At 35.1% G+C, this 23,704-nt stretch overlaps 1 protein-coding gene across 2 annotated transcripts in view; it reads right to left on the reverse strand.

The window, feature by feature from the left end:
• Window positions 1-23,704, reverse strand: part of EPHA3 (EPH receptor A3) — a 352,548-nt gene that overhangs the window by 55,561 nt on the left and 273,283 nt on the right. The window contains exons 6-10 of one of the 2 annotated variants that reach the window (XM_057697498.1): window positions 18,047-18,171; window positions 15,094-15,256; window positions 8,608-8,710; window positions 7,837-7,904; window positions 3,367-3,492 (exon numbers count right to left, since the gene is read on the reverse strand). In XM_057697498.1, the coding sequence (XP_057553481.1) occupies window positions 3,367-3,492; window positions 7,837-7,904; window positions 8,608-8,710; window positions 15,094-15,256; window positions 18,047-18,171 (585 nt within the window). The remainder of the gene's footprint in view (window positions 1-3,366; window positions 3,493-7,836; window positions 7,905-8,607; window positions 8,711-15,093; window positions 15,257-18,046; window positions 18,172-23,704) is intronic. The other variant, XM_057697499.1, reaches the window with a different exon arrangement.

Raw genomic sequence — 23,704 nt, forward strand, 5'->3', positions numbered from 1 at the left:
ACAAATGAAAGAGAGTAATCAATATCTATCTGGATTAATTTTAGCTGGATTAACCTAGACATACAGTGAATGTGTACATTCTTAAGTCTTTGTGAAAAAAGAAGTACTTACTCTAGTTTCCTTTTTATGGATTGCTAGTTTCATATTTTCATATTATCTGCACATGTGAGTTTTAGGAGGATATAACATTAAGAAAATTAGAGTAGCAGGATACAAAATTAATGCGCCGAAATCTCTTGCATTCCTATACACTAACAATGAAAGAACAGAAAGAGAAATTAAGGAAACTCTTCCATTTACCATTGCAACAAAAAGAATAAAATACCTAGGAATAAACCTGCCTAAGGAGGCAAAAGACCTGTATGCAGAAAACTACAAGACACTGATGAAAGAAATCAAAGATGATACAAACAGATGGAGGGACATACCATGTTCTTGGATTGGAAGAATCAATGTTGTGAAAATGATTATCTTACCCAAAGCAATTTACAGATTCAACGCAATCCCTATCAAATTACCAACGGCATTTTTCACAGAACTAAAACAAGAAATCTTACGATATGTATGGAAACGCAAAAGACCCCGAATAGCCAAAGCAATCTTGAGAAGGGAAGATGGAGTTGGTGGAATTAGGCTTCCTGACTTCAAACTATACTATAAGGCCACAGTGATCAAGACAGTATGGTACTGGCACAAAAACAGAAAGGAAGATCAATGGAACAGAATAGAGAACTCAGAGATAAACCCAAGCACATATGGGCACCTTATCTTTGAGTAAGGAGGCATGAATATACAATGGAAAAAAGACAGCCTCTTCAATAAGTGGTGCTGGGAAAATAGGACAGCTACATGTAAAAGAATGAAATTAGAACACTTCCTAACACCATACACAAAAATAAACTCCAAATGGATTAAAGACCTACATGTAAGGCCAGACACTATAAAACTCCTAGAGGAAAACATAGGCAGAACCCTCTATGACATCCATCAAAGCAAGATCCTTTTGGACCCACCTCCTAGAATCATGGAAATGAAATCAAGAATAAACAAATGGGACCTAATGAAACTTAAAAGCTTTTGCACAGTGAAAGAATCCATAAAGAGGACAAGAAGACAACCCTCAGAATGGGAGAAAATACTTGTCAACGAAGCAACGGACAAAGGATTAATCTCCAAAATATACAAGCAGCTCATACAGCTTAATACCAAAAAAGCAAATAACCCAATCCACAAATGGGCAGAAGACCTGAATAGACATTTCTCCAAAGAAGACATACAGATGGCCAACACACACATGAAAAGATGCTCAACATCACTAATTATTAGAAAAATGCAGGTCAAAGCCACAATGAGGTATCACCTCACACTGGTCAGAATGGCCATTATCAAAAATCTAGAGACAATAAATTTTGGAGAGGGTGTGGAAAAAAGGGAACTCTCCTGCACTGTTGGTGGGATTGTAAGCTGGTACAGCCACTATGGAAAACAGTTTGGAGGTTCCTTAAAAAACTACAAATAGAACTACCATATGACCCAGTAATCCCACTCCTGGGCATATACCCAGAGAAAACCATGATCCAAAAAGAAACATGTACCACAATGTTCATTGCAGCACTATTTACAATAGCCAGGACATGGAAACAACCTCGATGCCCATCAAGAGATGAATGGATAAAGAAGATGTGATACATATATACAATGGAATATTACTCAGCTATAAAAAGGAATGAAATTGAACTATATGTCATGAGGTGGATAGACCTAGAGTCTGTCATACAGAGTGGAGTAAGCCAGAAAGAGAAAAACAAATACTGTATGCTAACACATATATATGGAATCTGAAGAAATGGTACTGATGAAACCAGTGACAGGCAAGAGTGGAGATACAGAAGTAGAGAATGGACTTGAGGACACGGGGCTGGGGTGAGGGGCAAAGGGGAAGTTGGGATGAGGTGAGAGAGTAGCATAGACATATTTACACTACCAGCTGTAAAATAGATAGCTAGTGGGAAGTTGCTGTATAACAAAAGGAGATCAACTTCATGGGAGATGCCTTGGAGAGCCAGGATGGGGAGGGTGGGGGGGAGTCACGGGAGGGAGGGGATGTGGGGATATGTGTGTAGATGCAGCTGATTCACTTTGGTGTACCTCAGAGATGGGTACAAGAGTGTAAAGCAAATATATTCCAATAAAGAGTTAAAAAAAAAGAAAATTAGAAGAAAAGATTTATAAAACCACTATTTTATTCAGGTAATATATGGATTACTCAGATTATCCTGCTTGAACAGTAAATATTACTTGAGTTCTAAATACTTTGGTGCACAGAAAAAGAAAGAGAGAAAATTATATGCACAAAATGTATAAAAAAAGCATCAATCATATGTGTGTATATATATATAGAGAGAGAGGGAGAGAAAATTTGCAGAAAATGTGATCTGGTATGGTATGCATAATTCAGAGTTCATTTTTCAATCTTTCACTCTATTTCCCACATCAACATAACTAGTTTGTGTTTGTTTTTAGTACAATGAGATGATTTTGTACAGTTACTGTACAGTATTGTTTATTTTTACTTTTGAGTAGTAGTTTTATTCAGATGCACACTGCATACACTGTGAATGCCATATGTTTATGTGTAATTCTATAAAATACTGTTATTTTGTAAATATCTATTTTTTGGAAATATGCAACTGCTATTAATAGTCACTCCACAGGTGTTTGCTAATGAATTTATGATTGAGCAAAATTAATAATTAGAACAAAATATATCTATATGAAAATAAGCTTCAACACAAATAATTTAAGACTATATAACTTTATAGGCAAGTGTTTAAATAGAGCACTTCACATTACTTAAACTATCCTCTCAATATAATTGTGTTGGAATTTGTATAAAATGTCATTTTTTATTTTATTTTGTATTGTCTATTTTTTAATTCCAAAGAAGATTCTAGATTTCCTTTTTTTCTACAAACCAAAATTTTCACTTAGTGGGCTAATTTAAAGTAAGACACACTTTTATCCCATGATCCCTATTTAGGCAGATAGACTTTGTGACACATGATCAGCGTAGCCATGGGGAGATTGAGCTTCTGTGGCTGCCGCCTCTGAAATTCAATAAATAAAAAGCTTGCCGTGGTCTGTGAGTCTGTAAGTCTGGCACCTTTGAAATCATTACATTCCATTAAATACTCCTTCATTTATTTACTGTCTGCCTTTCATCATGAAATCAGAAAATGTCCCTTTTCACAGCAATGTACTTAGGCCTGAGAACCTGAGCGATCAATCTCAGGCAGCATTCTGATGCATAGCTGTAGACTTGCAATTAACATACTCAGTTGGCAGTAGGATTATTGAGGCGGTTACCTGCTCCAACAACTTTGTCAATGGATATGTTGGTGGCATCCAGTTCTTTAGCAAATTCATGAACTGCTTGGGTAGGGTCTTCGTAAGTGTGCGGGTCAACGTAAGTCCTGAGACCGGGAAGCTTTACTGTTTAAGGAGAGGAAGAAAAGGCGTTACTGTAGCTAGATTTATAAAACCTTTACTGAGCAAATTTTATAATAACATTATTGGTTAAAAAGGAAATCTAAAATCTATTAGAGTACATAGAACGACTATACTTTCAGGGATCATTTCTATAGTTTGTTACTAGAGTACATAGACATGCTCTAACGTTAAAGGACATTGTAATTTAACTGCCACAGTATTTGTACTAATAATATTGATTTTGATTTTAATTTTGGTAATGTTGGTAAAAAATATTGGTAAAGTTATTTTAGCAAGCGACATGGATTCTTAATGGTGATATATATTTTCATTTATCACACTATATTATTGAAGGTTTTTTTTAATATCCTAAAATAACAAATAAAATTGTTATTTGTTATTTTTTCTGATATCACTTTTTAATAGAAGAATCGTATTGGCAAAATCTCAGCTGAACATTCTGGGATTATTGAAGGTTTCTTTGAGCCAGTTTTGTAGTTCATATGATATAGGTGTAGGGACTGTGATGACAGCAATTGTTCTGGAGAGCCTTCAGCACAATGGATATTTGGCCAATAAGTCCAGGATTTCAGAGTTCGGATTAAGACATGATTAGTTTGTTGATCTACAGGATGATTTTCTGAATGCCATGTTACATCACATAATAATTTATGTCCCTGGCAAGCTTCCATAGAGGTTTTGAGTAGAGAAATATAGGCATAAGAATAAATGGATTAGGGGAGATGGGAGGTAAAGGCTCTATGTTCCTTAGGTACTTCTTCAGATGATTTTGAGACAGCAAAATAGGAGTGGGAGGTGAGGGAGCATATGGAGAAGGTCAGAGAAGACAGGTCAGCGCACTCCTCCCTCTGCCTGGTGTTGACTTTGACACTGCAAAGAGCAGCCACTCTCCATCCAGAGGCAGAATGTAGATAATTTGAGATGACACCCATATCTAGGGAGTCAACACCCACCAAAATGGGGAAATAGCAAGCTTTTTGCCCTGGCTTTGGGCAAAGTGTGAGTGGAGTAGTTTTTAAAGTAAGAACTCTGCTTGTTTAGTTCTTCCACTTTGAATTGTGCAGCAAAAAGTACCTGCCAGGCATCAGAGAAAGAAAGCTCTGGAAAACCTGCTCTTCAAGTGCGTAGCATTGAGTGCCTGTTATTGTGGTTACCGCCGCCCAGTAAATGACGGAGGCTATTGCCATTATTAGCATCTTCATGTTAAGAATGCTTAGTCACAATTATGACTATCATTGAGGTTTCCCAGACACAGAAGCTGGACTTAGAAAAGCCCATTTCTTTGAAGTTCACATATCAGTTTGCATGCTTCTGCTGTTATTATAAACATCATTGCTTCCTCTAAAAAGTCACTCTTTAGTACAGTGGTCTACTATAATTTATTATTACACTAAAATCATTTCTACATTATCAGTACTAAAACACTTTGTTAAAACAAGCAAATAGATTAAGGAAAGCTATCATACTTTTCTTGCTTTGGGGTAAGGAAAACAGTACAAGAAACCATCGATATAGTAAAAAATGTTAGGAAATGAAGTCTTCTCAGAATCTTTTTGTTTAGTCAATTTGGGTACATTTTAAAGTAGACACATCAAATGGAAGCTAGAATATGTGATCATCCAATTTTGACTTTCCCCTAGTCATAATATGGTCAGGAAAGAGTAAGAAAATCTAGCATTCCATTTCAAGGAAAAAATTAGCACTTTAAAAAATAAGGTGAAAATTAAAATCTTTTTTTCTGGTAAACAATTACAAATATTTTACCTTGCTGAACTTAAGGAAATCAATTTGGGAGAGACTTACTACTATTTTGGCAAAATAGGGGTATGGGGTTAAGAGATACAAATTACTATCTATAAACTAAATAAGTAACAAGGATATATTGTATCACACAGGGAATTATAGCTATTATCTTGTAATAATTTTTAATGGCATATACTAAAAATCCTGAATCACTATGCTATACATTTGAAACGAATATAATATTGTAAATCGACTACACTTAAATTAAAAAAAGGAATTAACAAAGAAGATTATAAACTGAATTGTCAGGAACAATGTCTCAAACATTTTAAATAAGCACTGGCTTTAAACAGCCTTGAAAGTGTGCTTTAGAGTTACCATTCTGTTCCTGTCAGCCCTAGAGAGTACGTGTATTACTAAATAATCTAAAAATTAAACTGTCATTCTTAAATAAAATCAAGCAAATTCATTGTGATTGATTAAAATCAAGTAAATTGCTTTTCTATTCACATGACATTTAGGAAAACAATACAAATATAAACACACACACACACACATCTCCAAGAAAAATGGCCTGTTCACTGTGGGAGCTTTGGCTGCTGATTTTTAACTGCGGTCCCCAGAGGTTCCAGGCATCAGGTGATTCAGGATGCAAGCACATAATCCCTTCACACCAATAATTAAGGGCAACACACAGAGTAACTGGCCTGTGTCAAGAAAACCAGACAATAAACACATGCACACGTGTTAAGCTGCACTACTTTACAGCTCGTTCTGTGCAAACACAGTAATTTACATTTCCATTTTACCAGCATGAGTTGCCCTAAGGATAGCAAAAAAGTAAAAAGGCCCAGCCAGAGAGGGCAAGGGGACAGGATCTTAGGAGGTGAAACACATTTCTTTCCTTTTGAAGCAATATTATAGGATTTGTAACAAGGCTGGAGGGAATAGTTCATAGCTAGAGCTTTTCAAAGTAATACCAAATAAATGGTCTGAAATAAACCAGCTGTAGCATTAAGACGCAGAAAGCTTATGACATGCATATAAGTTACTTTATGCTCTCGCAGCTAGGATAAAACACACTTCTTTTTGGTATGGCTACATAAGGATATTGTGAATTTGAAGAAAATTAAAGTTTCAACAAACTCCACCATAAAAACCAAGAGCTAAAGCAGATTGAAGTGATAGAGGAACCTGCTTACAACTGGCACACAGAAATTTATCAATGCTTCAAGTTCATTAGATTTATAATTCCTATATAAAGAATCAAATTTCTATGGTCTTGCACTAAGGACAATATTTACATTGATTGTTGAACTCAGATAAAGAGCAACTTAACCCATAGGAATGCAACTACTCTAATTTATGCATGGTGAGTGTGACTCAGTGTTTTGTGGGATAATGAAGAAAAGGTGAGATAAATACCCTGTGATTTGTTCATGCACTCTTTTAAGACTTTTGAGTTGGCAACCTAACTAACCTGGAATGAGCTATTGATATTAGGAAGGTGACACTTTGGCTTTTTTGGGAATTGTTCTATAATGACTTCAATGAGATGGACAAAACAAGCAATGCTCTCTGCAAACTTTGCCATTCTATCCATCCTACTTCAATTTACATTTTGGAAAACATTTTTTTTTTTTCAATATACTGTATGCCTCTTACATGGTAGCAACAGGTCATCAAGTTTTTACTATAAAGCAATAACTTTTAGATGGAAAGCCAATGACTGATACGAAGTATGTTGAACTGAAAGTTATTTTTAGAAGACAAAAGTGAAAGCCACGGAAAATAATGCTTACAAGACGAGATTACTTGAGCACATATATGCATGAGTGTAGTATCTATACTAATTTTCACGAGAACATGCTATTCCCTTTAAGGCCACTGATTAGTTATTGCCACAGTAAACTGAGCCACAGTTTGGAAAAGCAAAACACCTGGAATGATTCCTTTCACCAGAAGAAAAAAAAATGTCTTTTTATTAGATATAACCACTTTATTTCTTAAAGAGTATTTCTTTTAGAGAATATTAAAAAGAGACTAAATTGGTTGATATTAAAATAAGGGGGGAAAGCACTGGCTTTCCTACTAGCTGGATATCACGTAACTCCAAAATAAACAGTTTATTTTAAAGGCTCTCTCCTGGTTGGTTGACAAAATGGAGTAAGGCGTTTCACATAAACAGAGGTTGTTTATATTTACTTGGCAGTTAGGAAAGGGAAAAGGCTCCTATTTAGATTTTAGCAAATAACTAGTAATAAGGAAATTGAAGATACGCTTTGCCTTTCAGCCACGCAGAGCTGACTATAGTGTGTACTCCCCATCATGTGCATTATTTGAATATAAACTACCAGTTCCCCTTCACGTTAGCTTAAGTACGCTGAAATGCAGCCATGTACAAATTACTTAATGCAGAGCTATAGATTCCCTTCTCCATTTAGAATAAATTTAACTTGCTCAATTTTCCCATAAAACTACTTTGAATTCTCTTCGTCGGGGGAAGCTATCCAATTACAAACCAACAACTGCTAAAACTGAAATGGTAAAACCAAAACAGCAAAAAATAGTTTAGAAACTTACAATGTCCATTCCCAAAATGAAGTCTTTTTTCATCTGCACCATGTTTTGACTTGTTATAGCCACAGAACCTAGAGGTAAATCAAAGGAAGAGAACACAGAAGGAAAATATGCTTAAAACAATTAGCTATGCTCCGAATGTGCAAAGCACAAAAAAATAAAGCATTTTCCACAAACAATTAAATGCTTTAGTGAAAGTTTAATGACTTCATATTTTCTAAATCCTCTAGAGAAAGCCGCTTTCTCTGGGGACCCTGGAAAGCTGCCTAATGAGGAGATATGGAAAGTTGCTTCCCCACTGTGCAGACCCCTTCAGTTCAGTTTTTATAATGGCCCTAGAAAGTGTTTATAGTATTTTTTTTTAAACCACTGCTATTAGAATGAATGAAGGGTAAAGTTTCCATTGTTAGTGATTAGCGCTGTGCAGTGTTACCAGTGTTCTGGGTGAGAAAGTGTCAGGGAAATCTGGGGTGTGTTTGATGAGAGAAGAGGTAATTGGAAAAAGAAGGTAAAAACTAAGAGTGAGGTCAAAAGAGAAAAGAGAAGTGGTGTGTGTTGGAGAGCAGGGCAAGAATTAAATGAAAAAAAGAGAAACTCAAAACTAAAGATGGAGAATCAAAAGAATGGGAGGAAAAAAAGAAAGATCTAGAATACAAGAGGAGACATTCTTATTTGTTAAAATACTTTATTGACCAAACTCAGATTGTAGCGGCAATTGAGGGGAGCAAGCAATGCAGTAATGAAAGTAACTCGTAAAACGGGCTGTGAGCTCACCTCCCAATCAAAATGTAGGTGACGACTGTGAGGAGGATAATTGCTACTGCGGCTGAAATGGCAATCATTACCATTTGGCTGTTTTCACCGGAGATCGAGAAAGCTGCGAGGTTGCAGAGAAAAAAATAAGAAAAGACCAGGCATTAACGGAGCATAACGAACATCTATGTGGAAAGGTTGATAAATTGTCATATTTATTTCGCTTTTACCTAAAAGACAGCTTGCTGTCTGATCTAATGTAAAAAGTATTCTTCACTTAGTGTAAAAGATAGACATTTTGTATAATTTTCCTTGAAATTTCTGATTAATAAGATTAAATACTCTGTTTTCAATGACATCAGTCAAAACTGTTTGAGCATCTACTGCTTGAAATATGCTGGACTGGTTTTCTCTATATTCATTGGCAAGAAACTCATCAGATAAACAGAAATTATCAGAGAAATATAGGGAAGAGGTAAGATTTCCTAGAATGAAATTATAAAAGCCTTCTCATTAGCTTATTTAGTCTCCAATATCTGTATTTATTTAAAAGGTGGTATAATACCTGTCCTATGGACCTCAACACATCTTACCAACAAATTGTTTCTGTCCCTGTGTTTCCTACATTTGCAAATGTTCCATTACTCTTTCACTCACCAATATGAGGTACTGGCAAAAATTGTGCAGAAGCCAAATCTGGCCTGCCTTTAGTTTTTGTATAGCTCAGAAGTTTAGAACAATTTACATTTTTTAATGGTTATAAAAAGTCAAAAGAGGATTTTGTGATACGAGAAAATTCTATAAAGTTCAAGTTTTTGTGTCTATAAATAAAATTGCATTGGAACACAACCACATTCATGCATTGTCTATGGCTGCTGTTATGCTACAATTAGCCAAGTTGGGTAGAAGCAACAGAGAATGTATGTACACAAAGCCTAAAATATTTATTTTCTAGCCCCTTACAGAAAATGTTTACTGACACTTGACCTAGACTAATGCTTCTCTAACTTCAGTGTTCACATAAATCACTTAAGGATCTTTTCGGAAAACGCAGTTTCTGATTCAGTCAGTCTGAAGTGGGGACTGAGACTGTGCATCCTTTAGGAGCTCCCAGTGATGTTGATGCTGCCAGACCACAACATTTTGAGAAGCAAAGATGTAGACCATAAATATAAAGTCACCTTGTCCTCTCCCTCTCCTGATTATTCTATATCCAATTAATCACCAAATTCTTTTAAATATTTTAGTTTCTGTCTTCATTTCTCTTCTGGATTACAATAAGAAATTCCCAACTGATCTCTATTTGCAGGTCTTCCCTATCTTTTACCTGGCCACCAGAGTATTCCTTCTAAGCCCCGAGTTTGATTATGTCATTCTCACATATAAAAGTTTTGCAGGGCTCTCCATCACTTTCTGGAAAAAATGCATGTAAAGCCATTTAGGATCTGTTCTCTGTCTAAATCCCCAGCCTCATCTGCTAACAAAATCCATAAGCATTTTAATCTCTATACTTTCGTAAAATATACACAGTTCCTGGAACATTCTCTTTCATACACTCATACTTTAACATTTATTGCTTTTGTAGTAAATGCTGATTAAACAAATGAATGACTGTTGTATCAAAAGAAGAGCTCAGAAGAGAGCGTTTAGCTATACCCTCACCTCTCCAGAAGCCAATATCACATCTTGAACCTGATGAAAATCTAAGGTTGGAAGCTTTTCCCTGAAATAATGCAGTTCAGGGAATAGTTAAATGATGCAAATAAAGAAACACGGCAAATAGGCTGTTAGAAGATTTCTAAGCATCTGAAAAAAAGAACCCGGAGTGTGGCAGGATGGTATACTCATAATATAAACTGTGGCAAGCACTTTGTTCTTTACAATGAGAAAACTATTGTTTACACCACCGTGGCAGTCATGGGAATGCCTGCTAGGTTCTCCTTACTGCCAAGCTCGCAGTGGGCAGACAGCCTCCAGCTGCTGCACCTTCAGGATCCCCTGCAGCCACGCTTGTCTCAAGGTGTCTCAAGGACTAAACACAGCTAGGGGACTGGAACCAGGCCATTTCTGCCCAGTGCAGGACTCCTGTAAGGGCAATCTTTACTCTGAGGCTCCCTGTTGGTTTGGTGAGCCCCTCAGAGCTGCACTGTTTTCTGAGGCTCCCCCTGCTCAGCCCTCTGCCTTTTCTCTGTCTTCACAGATGGCTGACCTGCATCTCAGTCTGAGGATCTGCTTGGCCACTTCCTCCCCTTTTATCTTTTATCTGTATCCCTACCCTCCCTGAAGCTCACAAAATTCCACCTTAACATCAGCTTCATAGAAGACATGGATCGATACATTCCTATCCACTGGCTATAGATCTGTGAATCCTTTGTAAAGTAACTTAACCTTGTAGTCCAATAATGCTCCATGAACATGTAAGAATCACCTTATCTTATGTTTTTCATTTTGCATACTGCAGCAACTTATAAAGAACAGCAAGTTCTGAATTCTCTGGTAAATTTTAGCCGGTTTGTAAAGTAAAGGTCAGTGAAACTGGGAAGGGAAACATGATAGAAGAAAGAAGAATTCTCTATTTCTTTTCTTGTCAAAGACAAGATTAAACTAGACCTCTCCACAATTTCCTCTAGCTCTAATTATCTATGAGTCCCAAAGACTATCTAAAAGCACATAACCAAATCAGGTCAATTTTCTTGTTACTGAACTGGCAAACATTTGAATGAATAATATTGATTAAATGTGTGATAAATTAAGTATGGTTGTCTAATAATTTTATGTGGCATACTGTCAAAAATTGATATCTATTATACATCTTAGAAATTTAGTTTGACTATGTTTTCCCACAAGCAAACTGCTCCCCGTTTCTCATCTCTTCCCATTTTTGTCCATCCTACACATGCTGTGCACTCTCTCCCCCTCAACCAGAGCGACAACGACCTCATTCTTGTGAACTAGAATGAGTGGCTTTGAACCAATCTGCTGAGTGATATGACTGTTGTGAGGATTAAAGGAGTTAATATAAGTTAAACACTTAGAACAGTGCTAAACACATAAGAAGGGTTTAATAAATGTTATATATATTTATTATTTCATTTTCCCAGTGAAGAACTGGCGAAAGTACTCCATGTCCTACAAAATTACATATGAATGTCTAATCTTGGTATACAAAGTTCTCCATATAATGATTCCATTCTACCTTTGTCAGGTTTTCCCCTAAAAACAGGTTTCTAGAGATTAAAGTTGTTGTATACCCATCTGTTAAAAACAACAAAAAGGAAAACCCAGGGGACATGGGTTCGATCCCTGCTCCAGGAAGATCCCACATGCTGCGGAGCAACTAAGTCCGTGCGCCACAGCTATCGAGCCTGCGCTTTAGAGCCCGTGAGCCACAACTATTGAGCCCATGTGCTGCAACTACTGAGCCCCACGTGCCTAGAGCCCATGCTCCGCAACAAGAGAAGCTATGGCAATGAGGAGCCCATGCACCACAACGAAGAGCAGCCCCTGCTCATCGCAACTAAAAAAAGCCCGCGCACAGCAAAAAAGACCCAACACAGCCAATAAAATAAATAAATAAATAATAATAATAATAAATAAAATATCCCAAATATACATATAATAGTGTAAAGGTGAAATAAAAGGAGAGAAATTTATAAGTAAAAAAAAAAAAAAAAAAGCAACAACAGAAAGGTAGTATGAAGCATTTAGGAGTGCTGATTAAATTGTCCTGGGCTAATCTTCTTGAATAATAATACCAAGGGAATCTTCCAATTCCAAATCTCAGCTTTATCCCACATAATTTTGCTCTTGAAATTCCTTGGGTGTTCAAATTATGTACTATTTATTTAAACACAAAACACATATACACCCCCCCTCCCCGAGCGCCTACTATACTACTATACCAGGTAATATTTTAAGCACCTTGCAAACAACAATTAATTTAATCAACATAAAAACTTTATAGAGTCATGCACAATGATCTTTCCCAACTTCCAGATAGGGAAACTGAGGCATTGAAAATTGAAGTGGCTTGTCAAGGTCATCCTAATACGTGTCAGTTTACACTAGGTCTTCTGACATTCAGCTCACAGGTTTATCTGTGGTAAATCTACAATCACATTAGAATTTTAGAATTTGTTGTTGTGTTTGCAAGTGTACTTATTAGACAGAGTTAAGTGCTAATTAAGAACACGCGAGGTTAGACTGGTGTTCCAAAACATATGATACACACTCATCTAATGGTACTCTGCCCCTCCTGTCCCTCAACATGCCTAATTTCTACCACACGGTATAATAAACATTTCATTTTTGTATTTCTGTGATTTGTGAGCTCTCTTGTTAAAGCAAATATAGATTTTGTTGTTAATTCCAATAACTGTTTAAAAGTTTGAAAAAATTCAATCTGTAATCATTTCAAAACAAGGAACATTTTTCATGCCACTAAAAATTTACAAAAAGATTTATTTAGAACTACAAATGTTATGTTGCAATTATAGTTTGTTATTTTGTTAGTCTAAAATTTTAAATTTGTTTTACACCTTGTCCAAATGGACTTCCATGGTATTTTGTAATATTTTGTTTCTAATGTCCTCAAAGAGTGATTTCTCTATATTCATTCCATCACAGGAGGATTAGGAGAGGTTTTGAAGTACAGTCACCACACCTGAGACTTGAATCCCTTTGATATCCAAGAAGGATTTGTTCCAGGACCCCCTACAGATATCAAAATCTGAGGATGCTCAAGTCGTTTATATAAAATGGTGTATTACTTACATATAACCCAAACACATTATAATTCCTAATACAACTTAATGCTATGTAAATAGTTTCTGGATTGCCACAAGTTAAAGCTGGACTTTTTGGAACTTTCTAGAATGTTCAGTGTTGTATTCATTCCTGCTGTATAGCAAAGTGACTCAGTTTTACATATATAAATTATTTTTCAAATTCTTTCATATTCTTTTCCATTGTGGTTTATCACAGGATATTGAATATAATTTCGTATATTTTTGATCCAAGGTTAGTTGGATCTGCAGATGTGGAACCCAGGGATCCGGAGGGCCAACTGAGGATGGAAGCTCTCCAATTCTTCCAAGCTCAGAAGAATTGTCATGTTTCAGCAGTGAGATGATAATGTCCAACACTACATTCTCATACCCTGCAGAAGGTAGAGCTTGTTACTATAAACAGCATTTCTAATTGTTTAACAAAAAAAAATGCCACAAAATATCTATTCTCTCATATTAACTTTTATACTTTTTTGTTAATCTTGAATGTTTCTATGAGGGATGAAATTTGGGCATAAAATATTAGCATACCAATAACAGTGTGATATTATATCATGAATAAAATATTTAGAAAATAGGTACTATAGATGCCAGGGAGAAGTGGCAAATTGGAACCATCAAAAGAGATTATGGGGTTTCCTTTTGGTAGAGTGCTGGGCATTGTCAGACTCTCCCTGGATAATCTGTTTCTAAAGGGTGCTTATCTTCAATTGTCTTTCTGGCCTATTTTATAGCTGTGAAATTAGTTGTAGACAATGAATAGTTATATATATGATTCTTCTCATTACAGTTACAATGATACATTCACTAGCGATATGACCGGTTTATGTACATCAGAAAAGATGACCCCAATCATTATATTTACTGTCCTATTTTAACCAGTTTGGGCAGATTAACCAATATGTTTAAGTATTCCTGATTGTCTACACACTCATACACGCAGACACAAACATATAAAAATATGTATGTGTATATGTATCAGTTCTTCAAATTCCCTTTAAAGCAGTTTAATCTCTTATAGTCTCCATTAATTAAGTTAAATAAAATCTTTAATTGTGTTCATTTTATATTAACATCATAGCCATGATATTCCCTTTTGAAAATTATATTTCAGCAGAGGGTTTTTCTAACATAAAGTAAATGCATTTGAAGAAAAGCAGAATGTTAATGGGAAAATTTTGCCAATTTTAGATAAATGTAGTGTCAGACACAGAGGAACATCCAAATTACTTGTGAACGTGAACGAGGTGATGAAGCAGGTTTAGAAAGTCCTTAATCTCCAAGCGATACAAGATAAATGCGTTAAAGATTAAAACAATATTGAGTTCCTCATGGGTCATCAAGTTTCTTTTTTTGTAGTTCATTGAACCATGCAATGAACCTGGAATATCTGGATTAACAGGCACCAGAAGTTAAAATGTTACCATATTAAATAATAATCCTCAAAGAAATTTGTGGCAAATAGAAGATCAGAAGCATTCCAGGCATTAGGATATGTTTGATTTGTAAAAGAGAAAACAAACAAAAAAAACCACCACACAGATGTACACTTACATGAACACAAGTACACAGACCCAATGCTATGCAAAATTGTTAAATGTCCCTCAAGCAATATACTTTCAGTGTATCCTATTTAGCTAAAATTTAGAGTGAAAATGGATTATTAAACACCTTTGCAGCAGCCCTTCCCTCCCACACGCTATGTTGAAAAAATACGTACAGTCTGGGCTAGTTTCAAACTCAAATTTGCGACTGTTGGTCCCATATCCAGCTGCGGTCCGGGCTCGGATTTGGAATACATACGTAGTATCAGGCTTGAGGCTACTGATGGTAACATTTGTGCCTCTTGCCCTGAGAATCGTATAACTTGTCTCTTGCTCCTGCTTTGGGGTAAGAGAAATCATGTTAAAATCGAATCTTCCTAATGCTCTCAAATGGTAAAAAGGTGAACCACTCAAAACCAGTTCTTTAACGTTTTAACACAGCTCATAGGACAGATAAAAGAGATGAGAAACATTTAACTTTCTGAATGTGATAGAGGCATTTTTCAGCTAAAAGTATTTACAGAATTTCCCAACTTGGGTAAAATAATTTGCTCCCTGCACATAATGCAGGAAGAGTTAGTTTTCACTTTTACCAATTAATGAATATGTGGATGAAAATAAGTTCTCTTCGAAGCCAAGGCTGAATGAAAGCTTCAGTTTAATTCCAGGAATAAACTTACAAAGAGGAAGATACAGTCTTGAATTAAACTTAACAGGAATGTCCTACTGATTCTCAGAAAATATTTCTATTAATTTTAAAATATAAACTTAAAAAGGTCCAGGTTTTATGCATAAACTTTATGTCAGTAACTTTCTTAGTATCACCTATATTCACACTGTTTAATCTAAATCTCTGTAGTTTAGTAGAGGTGAAATCTTCAGATAAAAGCTTAGAAATATTTCCCCAAAGGATTCCCATCATACATTGGGAGATTCACACTGCACATTAATTGTAAAGACTTTTTGTGTCAAGCCTTGTTTACAAAAATTGGATTTACATAGAATTGTGTTTTTCCTTAATATATGCTAGTATATGGGTCACCCAATTTCAGTAATGGTGGAATGTCCCTGCACCTGGTATGGGGCCTGGAGTGGGTGATATTCAACAATGCATATCCTCAACCAAAACTAAATAGAATATTACAGAAACAAATGTCATGCATTATAGGTACTTTTTTGTTTAAAATGCTGGTTATGTGTCAGATAGCATTTGTGTTAGTATATTAAATAATGAAGAGGGCTGAATACATTTATTTTATAGCAATCGTTATTTCACGTGTTAAAAAAAATTATTATGCACACACCCAGAACGTGGCTCTGTTCATCCTCATTAATGAACTAAACAATCAAGAAAGCTAGAATTCATGGAGCTTAAATTCTAGCGAAACACTCAAAGTATTTCCAAGCATCACATATATATATTTGGAAATAATTTTAAAATTTATGAATGTATGCTATAAATAAATAGTTATATAAAGGATATTAAAATAATATTACACTTAAGCATGTGTCAAATTTAAAATGCTTAGAGAATAATAGACTCAGTCATCTTTTTCCTGCACTAGTTAACATTGTTTTACAATAAGGGTGTGTATCGTGCTTTGTTGTTGGAGTTTGAAGTAAGTTCAGAAAATGTTTTATGTTTGTAAAAGATATGAATGTAGATGAGTAGTATTTTTGAATCAGCTCCATAGATCTAAAAGTTGGGTGTTCCCTGGTTCTGCTGTCCAGTCTGAACTGAGGTGCATCATTAATAGTCTTTTTATTTTGTTGTATCATCTATAAGACACGGATTCTTATATTTGCCCAGCCTATCTTGTCACACTTTTAAAAATAGAAGATCGTGATCACATGAGTATTTGACAGTACCACAGTGAATCACTGGAAGCCAGAATATAACATATACTATGGTTTTGGCACAATGAGGTTTATTAGGTCTCACTTTCTTTGAAGGAAAGAGACATACCTTTTTCCCTGTAGAAGGAAGTATGAAAAAAATGGGATCACACTTGTGAAATACATAAATTTCAATAAACAGAATAACTACATAATGCAAAGGAATGTTTATACATTATGTTTTTTTGCACAACTGACCATACCACTAATTCTCACATCTCTAATAATCCATTTTCATGTAGAGGAAGGTTCGCAATACAGGGGAAAACATACTACATGAGGAGTCATGGCTGTCAGAATTTAAAAAAAAAAAAGATCTAATGTTTATTAGCAGTGGGGCTGTAAGAAGTTCAAATAATGCCACTCATTTGCCTACTTTCATCAGATTATCAGACAGCTCAAAATAATGTATACAGAAGTGTTCTGTAAATACAAACTGTATCAACACATGATTTGTTTTTAATTCACTTTAAAATACTTTGGAAACTGCAGCAGATGTACAAATATGTTGTGTTCATATTAGTAGCTATGAAACCACCCAGCTCTAATGATAAGATTTGAATACACTTTGCTTTCAAACCTTGCCATAATTTATAACCAGGGAGAAATAAGTGGTACTTAGAGTGATGAAATGCGATGGCTTAAATTCTACTTATAAATAATTGTGTCCCTATTTTTTATAACTGCATTACTGAACCACAATTTTATGATGTGAGGCAAACTGATCCACCCACTCCCATCTTCTACATTTCCTTGTACAAAATCAAGAAAGCTTTCCATTGTCAGTTCAATAATACAATGGTTTTGTTATTAGTTCAATGTTCCTATCTGTATCGAATAAAATTCATGTGAGTGTGAAGATCAGGAAATGAGGCATAAGGCAATGAACTCAGGAGCAGTTCATCAATAGATTAAGGAATTGCTATATTACAGGTGATAGAACAGGGGTCTCAGTGTGGAAGGACACAAATGTCATCTCTAAATACTATAACTAGATGGCTTACGTTTGATAGTGACATCTTTGCTGTGGCTTATTGCTATAGAACGAGGGATATTTGACACAAAGATTTCTAAACCTTCCTCCGCCTATAAATCAAAGGTATCACATGACCAGAGTTCTAAACAGGGCTCTTTCACTTGCCAATAGTGTCACTGGTTTCTTTGCTAAAGCACACTCATGAGAAGGTAACCTCTTTCCTTACACAACTCAACCCTTTAACGTTATTTCCCCACCTTTTCGTAGTATTTGACCTCATAGTCCAATATGATCCCATTAGGGTGTTCAGGTTCTTGCCAGGATAAAGAAATGCTGTTCCTCGATGTCCGATCTTTCTTAATCGTCATGACAGGTGATGGAGCTGTAAAGAGAGGATGGGAGGGGATGATGGGGCAAGGAAAATTAGTCGGATGGGGAAGGGCAGTAAAGAAGAGCAGAGAGGGAAGGGAACAAGCAAATGGAGTCTATCATTGTTCTAATCTTTGGCAAGAAAGCACTATTTCCATTTCAAAGGCTCTTGAGTATTAATCTGGCCCCATATCAAGCCTCAGCAGCTGGATTATAGCCGTGGTACATACAGGTCTATGGAAAATAAGCTGAGATTTTCAGCTGCTGGTGGACTAGTGGCAAGTGAGCAGATGTTTTCAATCTGCTACTATAATGTAAGCAATGAAATATATTTGATATATTAAAAAAAAGAACAAAACATCAGGACTACCTATGTGTTATAATGTTTCAAAGTTATGAATGCCAGATTCTTCAGCTCATTGATAACATTTTCACATGCAACTCTGTAAGAAGACTGGAATCCATTATGCACAAGGAGTCCCATGGTATTCATAGGTAATAATAATATTTAGTGTATTGTAAAATAGATAGGATTTAGGGCATAGTATAGTAGATCTTGACTTCTGACAAAAATCTCTCATGAATAAAAATACATATCGGGAAACAACAATCTCTGCTTTTACATTTTTATATCTTAAATATATATATATATATTTAGTGAGAAGTACTGAGGAAATGAGTGTTCTTTGTGTCACAACTCTCTAGAGATATTTTGAGGCATCTTATTGGGTGGTGACTCTATATTTGTTATGTTTTTCTATGCATTTTTGAAGGCATAGAATATGAATAAAAAACCATCTGTTTGGATCAGATATCACAGGGTTACTATCTTTTCTAATGGAAGATTAAATATGTTTTAAGTGATATCATACTTCAAATCCTTCCATTAAAAAGAAAAATGCATACTATCCATCAATGTACTTTTGGTTTCAAATCTCAGTCTTGGTACACTGGCCAACCGAAATATCTCACTGTGGGGTTCAGTGGCATCCTGCCTTAATGGAATGCAGTTAAATAAATTACAAACATGAAACAAACAAAAATCAAGAATTCTTAGGCACATTAACTGCTGAATTGTTTTCATTGCTAAAGGACATTTTTTAAAATAGGTTTTTCTCAAATCAAGGACTATGAGAACCCAGTGTATTTGTATTCCCTGTAACAGCTAACAACAGATGTTCCCTATATGTTGATCTGATGTTTCTATGATCATTACTTGCTGACTTTTACATCCAACCTCTCATCTAAATTGTTCCTGTCTATAAATGCCCTTCATTTTTAGTCTTCACTTAAAAATAGAGCTTTCGTTAAGCTTGCCTTGTGACACTTTTTTAGGAAGTGTAAACCTAAACGAAAGATCTATTGCAGTACATTTTCCATCCACCTATTTCTGTTATTTATAAGATCTTCTTATGAACTTTTGTAATTAAAGCCTCATTACTTTAATGGCCGGGGATGATTACTTAGTCTTTTTCCAAAGAAAAATGTATGTGTTGCTTTCCTGATGGAAGAGTAAAATCATTTTCGTATTCACATTTTGCCCCCATTAACAATTAACATTCTTTCATGTAACTTATTGTCATTTACCTTTTATGTTCACTTCTTGTCTATTCAATATTACTGTTTCATTTCTCAAACTGGCCTCACAGCACCCCCAGCCCTCATCCCGAGGCAGTTTGCTGCTCTGAAATTGATTCTAAGGAAAGGATGTTATTTTGGTTATATTTCATTGAAACTTTATAAACATATTAGAAGTTTAGAAATGTCACTGAGTTAGAAATAAATAACAGGTATGTTAAATTTTTAAGAATTAACTTCTTTTTTACTTACTCTAATACTTAGAAAAATCAATTTATTACTTAATCGTTAATAGAATAATTTCGGCCCCAACGTCCTTGGAACAAAATTTTGCCTTTTGTACAAAAAAAATGGAGAAATTCCACTAATTTTCCTTCTTAGGTAAATCCATTAATAGGATAACTTCTAATGTATGCTTACAGAGCATTTCAAAGAAGCTGAATGTTTGAACACTTTCCTAGTAAATCCATGGAGACCCTTCCTATTTTATTTCATATCACTGTGGACCTGGTTTATTATTCTTAACAGTTAAAACATATTTTCAAAGAGTTTTGAAAATTACCAGGTATAACATCTCTCCTTAAAAAATACAGAAAATAATTTGTTTCCAAGAACAATTGTGAAGAAGATTGTATTAACTTTTTAATGAAAGCTTTCCAGGCTCTTTGGGGGATCTGCCTAAATTTTACTGCTTTTGCACTGAGCAAGACTTTATAACTGTTGAAATTCTTCAAAGGTCTTTGAACAAGCTGCAGGGCCCTGTTGGACTGTAATAAATAGCCTTTTGTAATTCCACACTTACTTAAGTAGAGGCAATTGCTCAAAGCTTGTGCCATCTCTAAATTAAATGAACCTTTCTGATTGCTGCTTTTAGGCCCCTGTTAAGTCATTTGTTCTGCTCTTTTAATACACACCCCTTGTGTTGGCTGCATTTCCGCAGTTTCAACCCACTATACCAGCTGAAATCCCTTTACATTTGGGTAGTGCTCATCAATATTTTAATATTAATAAATAATTAACAGAAATTGTTTTTCTCTCCCCTTATAAATAATTTTAAGACATAATAAAACATAGTGTAGGAAGAGACAAATTTAATGGGGACTCCATGGTATCCACGCTTTCTAAAAGGTTTTCTAGAACACTTCTTAATTCATGTCTTGAAGTAAAATTTATCCATACTTGTTCATGTGTTGTAATACAATTTGTAACATTAATGAGAATCTGATATGGACCATGTTTTTTTTTGGTTAGTTTTCAGATATTGAAGAATGATGTGTTCAAAGTAATTTTCAAAATTCATAGAAATTCTTATTTTTCTGTATAAAAGAACATGATACTGCAATGTATATTATATAATACATTTGACTTTTTTATTCTCTGTTTTTTTTAATTTGTGATTTGAAAGAGTGGTGGGTAATAGTTGTATGGAATGAAAAAAAATCCTAAGATTAGAGAAATGTTTGGAAGGAGAATGAAAAGTTACTGAGGAGGAGGAAGCATAGGTTTTCCCTGGCAAAATGCTGGTGTATAAACTAAAATAGCAATTACTGATGAACACTTCAACCAGCCCAGGATTAAGAGACTTATTCTGGTGACTCTTTCGTATATCTTAAATGATATATTATTGCAATGATTCTCTTAGTAACAGGAAGAAGCTGATGACAAAGTAGGCTGCTATGAAATGGGTCCAGGAATTTACACAGTTTAATAAATGAATAGTTTTGTAGGGGGAAAAAATGAAGAAACTGGTAAGAATAAATATTAAAACAGTAGGAAGAGAATAATATTTAGTAAGTTGATGACTTTAAAATAATGTCATGGTGTGTAACATACATTTTTGTTGTTTTGGTATTTGAGTAAATATTTGATCCTTAGCTTTTGCTATTCTGAGTATAATTGGATATATGTGCTCTTTGGAAAATAAAGAAAAGAGATATGATATACTCGGTAAAGTGAAATTTACTTTTAACTAAAATATTTCCTAAGAGAATACAAATACAAGAGAAAAATAGTGAAGGTTGGGAGGGAGCAAGAGGCCCATAAATCATACAGTTGATCATCCTCCATGAAGTTTTTCTGAACTTATTCTGCACTACTGAAAAATTCTGAACACTCTGAATACTGAAAAATTTCTTAACGTGTGGTGTCACAGTGAACTTGCTCATGGCTCTTTCAAATCATTCTTTCAAATTTTTTACTGGGTTATGACATAGGACTCGACAGATATTTCACCCCACGTTATCTAGTAATATGTGTTTTGTGAAAGATGGTATCAAACTGCTTTTCAAGGAGACACACCTTTCTAGGAACCAATGGTTGAATTATTCCCTGAGTATTTTCTTTCCTATTTCCAGGCCGCTGTAATGGCAGTCTCTTGAATCAGAGACATGCAATGACTAGTCCAGAAGACAGACAAAGAAGTACAACCCTTAATAGTTCATAATTGAACCTCAGTTATTTGTTTATAGAGGAAGGATGAGATTTTCTCTCAATAACAGCCTAACCTGAGCCATTGACTGCATCTAATGCAATAATAGAAAGGCAAATTACAACGGGAAAGCAAAGAAGTTAGGCTAAGAAAGATTTCTACATAAAGAGATCTGGTTAGAGATGGGGCTTGTGTAGTTCACAATTTGTATTTGAATCACACAATACTTGTGCATGCAAATCTACAGACAGACATTGAAGGGATACATTATTTTAACTACGGTGTTTTTAAGCTACATTTACTATTATTCTGCAACTAAAATATGACCCATCCTTAGAATCAGGAAGTCAAAACTTCAGAATTCAACTCCTAAAGGATCTGGTTTGGTTCATTTGTTTTTATTGGGACTTTCCTCTTTCTGGGTTTGGGAATTTCTAATGAACCTCTGAGGTACCTCTGTGGTTTAGAGATTGGACAAAAAGTAATAACAAAAAAGGCTCAGTATTTCTTTTTCTAAGTGAGCCAAAGCTTTTAAAAATTATCTCCATGGGAAAATATCATGTAGTAAATGGTTGAAAGATTTTTCCTTTGAATCAGGCATGCCTTTAAAAGCATTACTGTCTTATTTTTCTGTACCATTCATTACAATGCCCACTTAAGAACATTTCCTTCTTAGTTATTTTTCAGAAGTGAATGTTTCTATAAAGTCCAGAAACACTCTTGAGTTTGAATGGACATAATCATTCATAGCTTAATGTTCTTCCTCTCACCACCCCTATCCTGATTTCCCCAACTTGTTCTCCAGAATTTCCTGTTGTGGTCCCAGGACTTACGATTTTCACAGCCTAACCAGTACGAATTTCAGAGTCATACTCCTTTATATATTCACCCTCACCAATAACACTGCATGCCAATCAGCTTCAGTATCTGAAAATTGATGAATTGTCTTTCTACCTAATTATAGTTTTCCAACCCTGCGTCAGTTCAAACCCTTGCCGTCTGTCATGTGCACTGGATTCTGTGCCTTTCATCTCAATCTTTCCAGAACTTCCTTCAATTTTCCATACATTTTTGATGATTTATCATTTTATAAAGCAAATGAAACATTAACCCTCCTGTCCTTCAAAATCTCCTAATTTCAAATCAGTTTTCCTAAACTTGTTAACTAAAAAATAAGCTTCAAAGAAAAGGTCTAGCAATCTATATTGTGAAGAATTTGATGTCAGAAACCTCTTAAGATCACACATTTGAGAAATTCTGGACTGAATTAGGATATGTAATTTGAAATTCATTACATTATTATTTAAGATTCCTCATCAGACTGTAACATACATACCAGCTTTATCATTTATTGCTCTCCTTTCAAAGTAAAATTCTAAAGACAATTCCTTTGGCCATCTGCCTATGATTGTACTTGCAATATACTTGCTGTCTGGAACACTCAATATCTTCCCTTTTCCACTGGAAAAATCTCTTCCGCTCATTATCCTTAGAAAGCCATTGCTAATATAAAACTTTTTTGAGTCCTTTAGGCAATACT

Source organism: Hippopotamus amphibius, chromosome 10, assembly GCF_030028045.1.
Source record: "Hippopotamus amphibius kiboko isolate mHipAmp2 chromosome 10, mHipAmp2.hap2, whole genome shotgun sequence".
Classification (NCBI taxonomy): Eukaryota; Metazoa; Chordata; class Mammalia; order Artiodactyla; family Hippopotamidae; genus Hippopotamus; species Hippopotamus amphibius.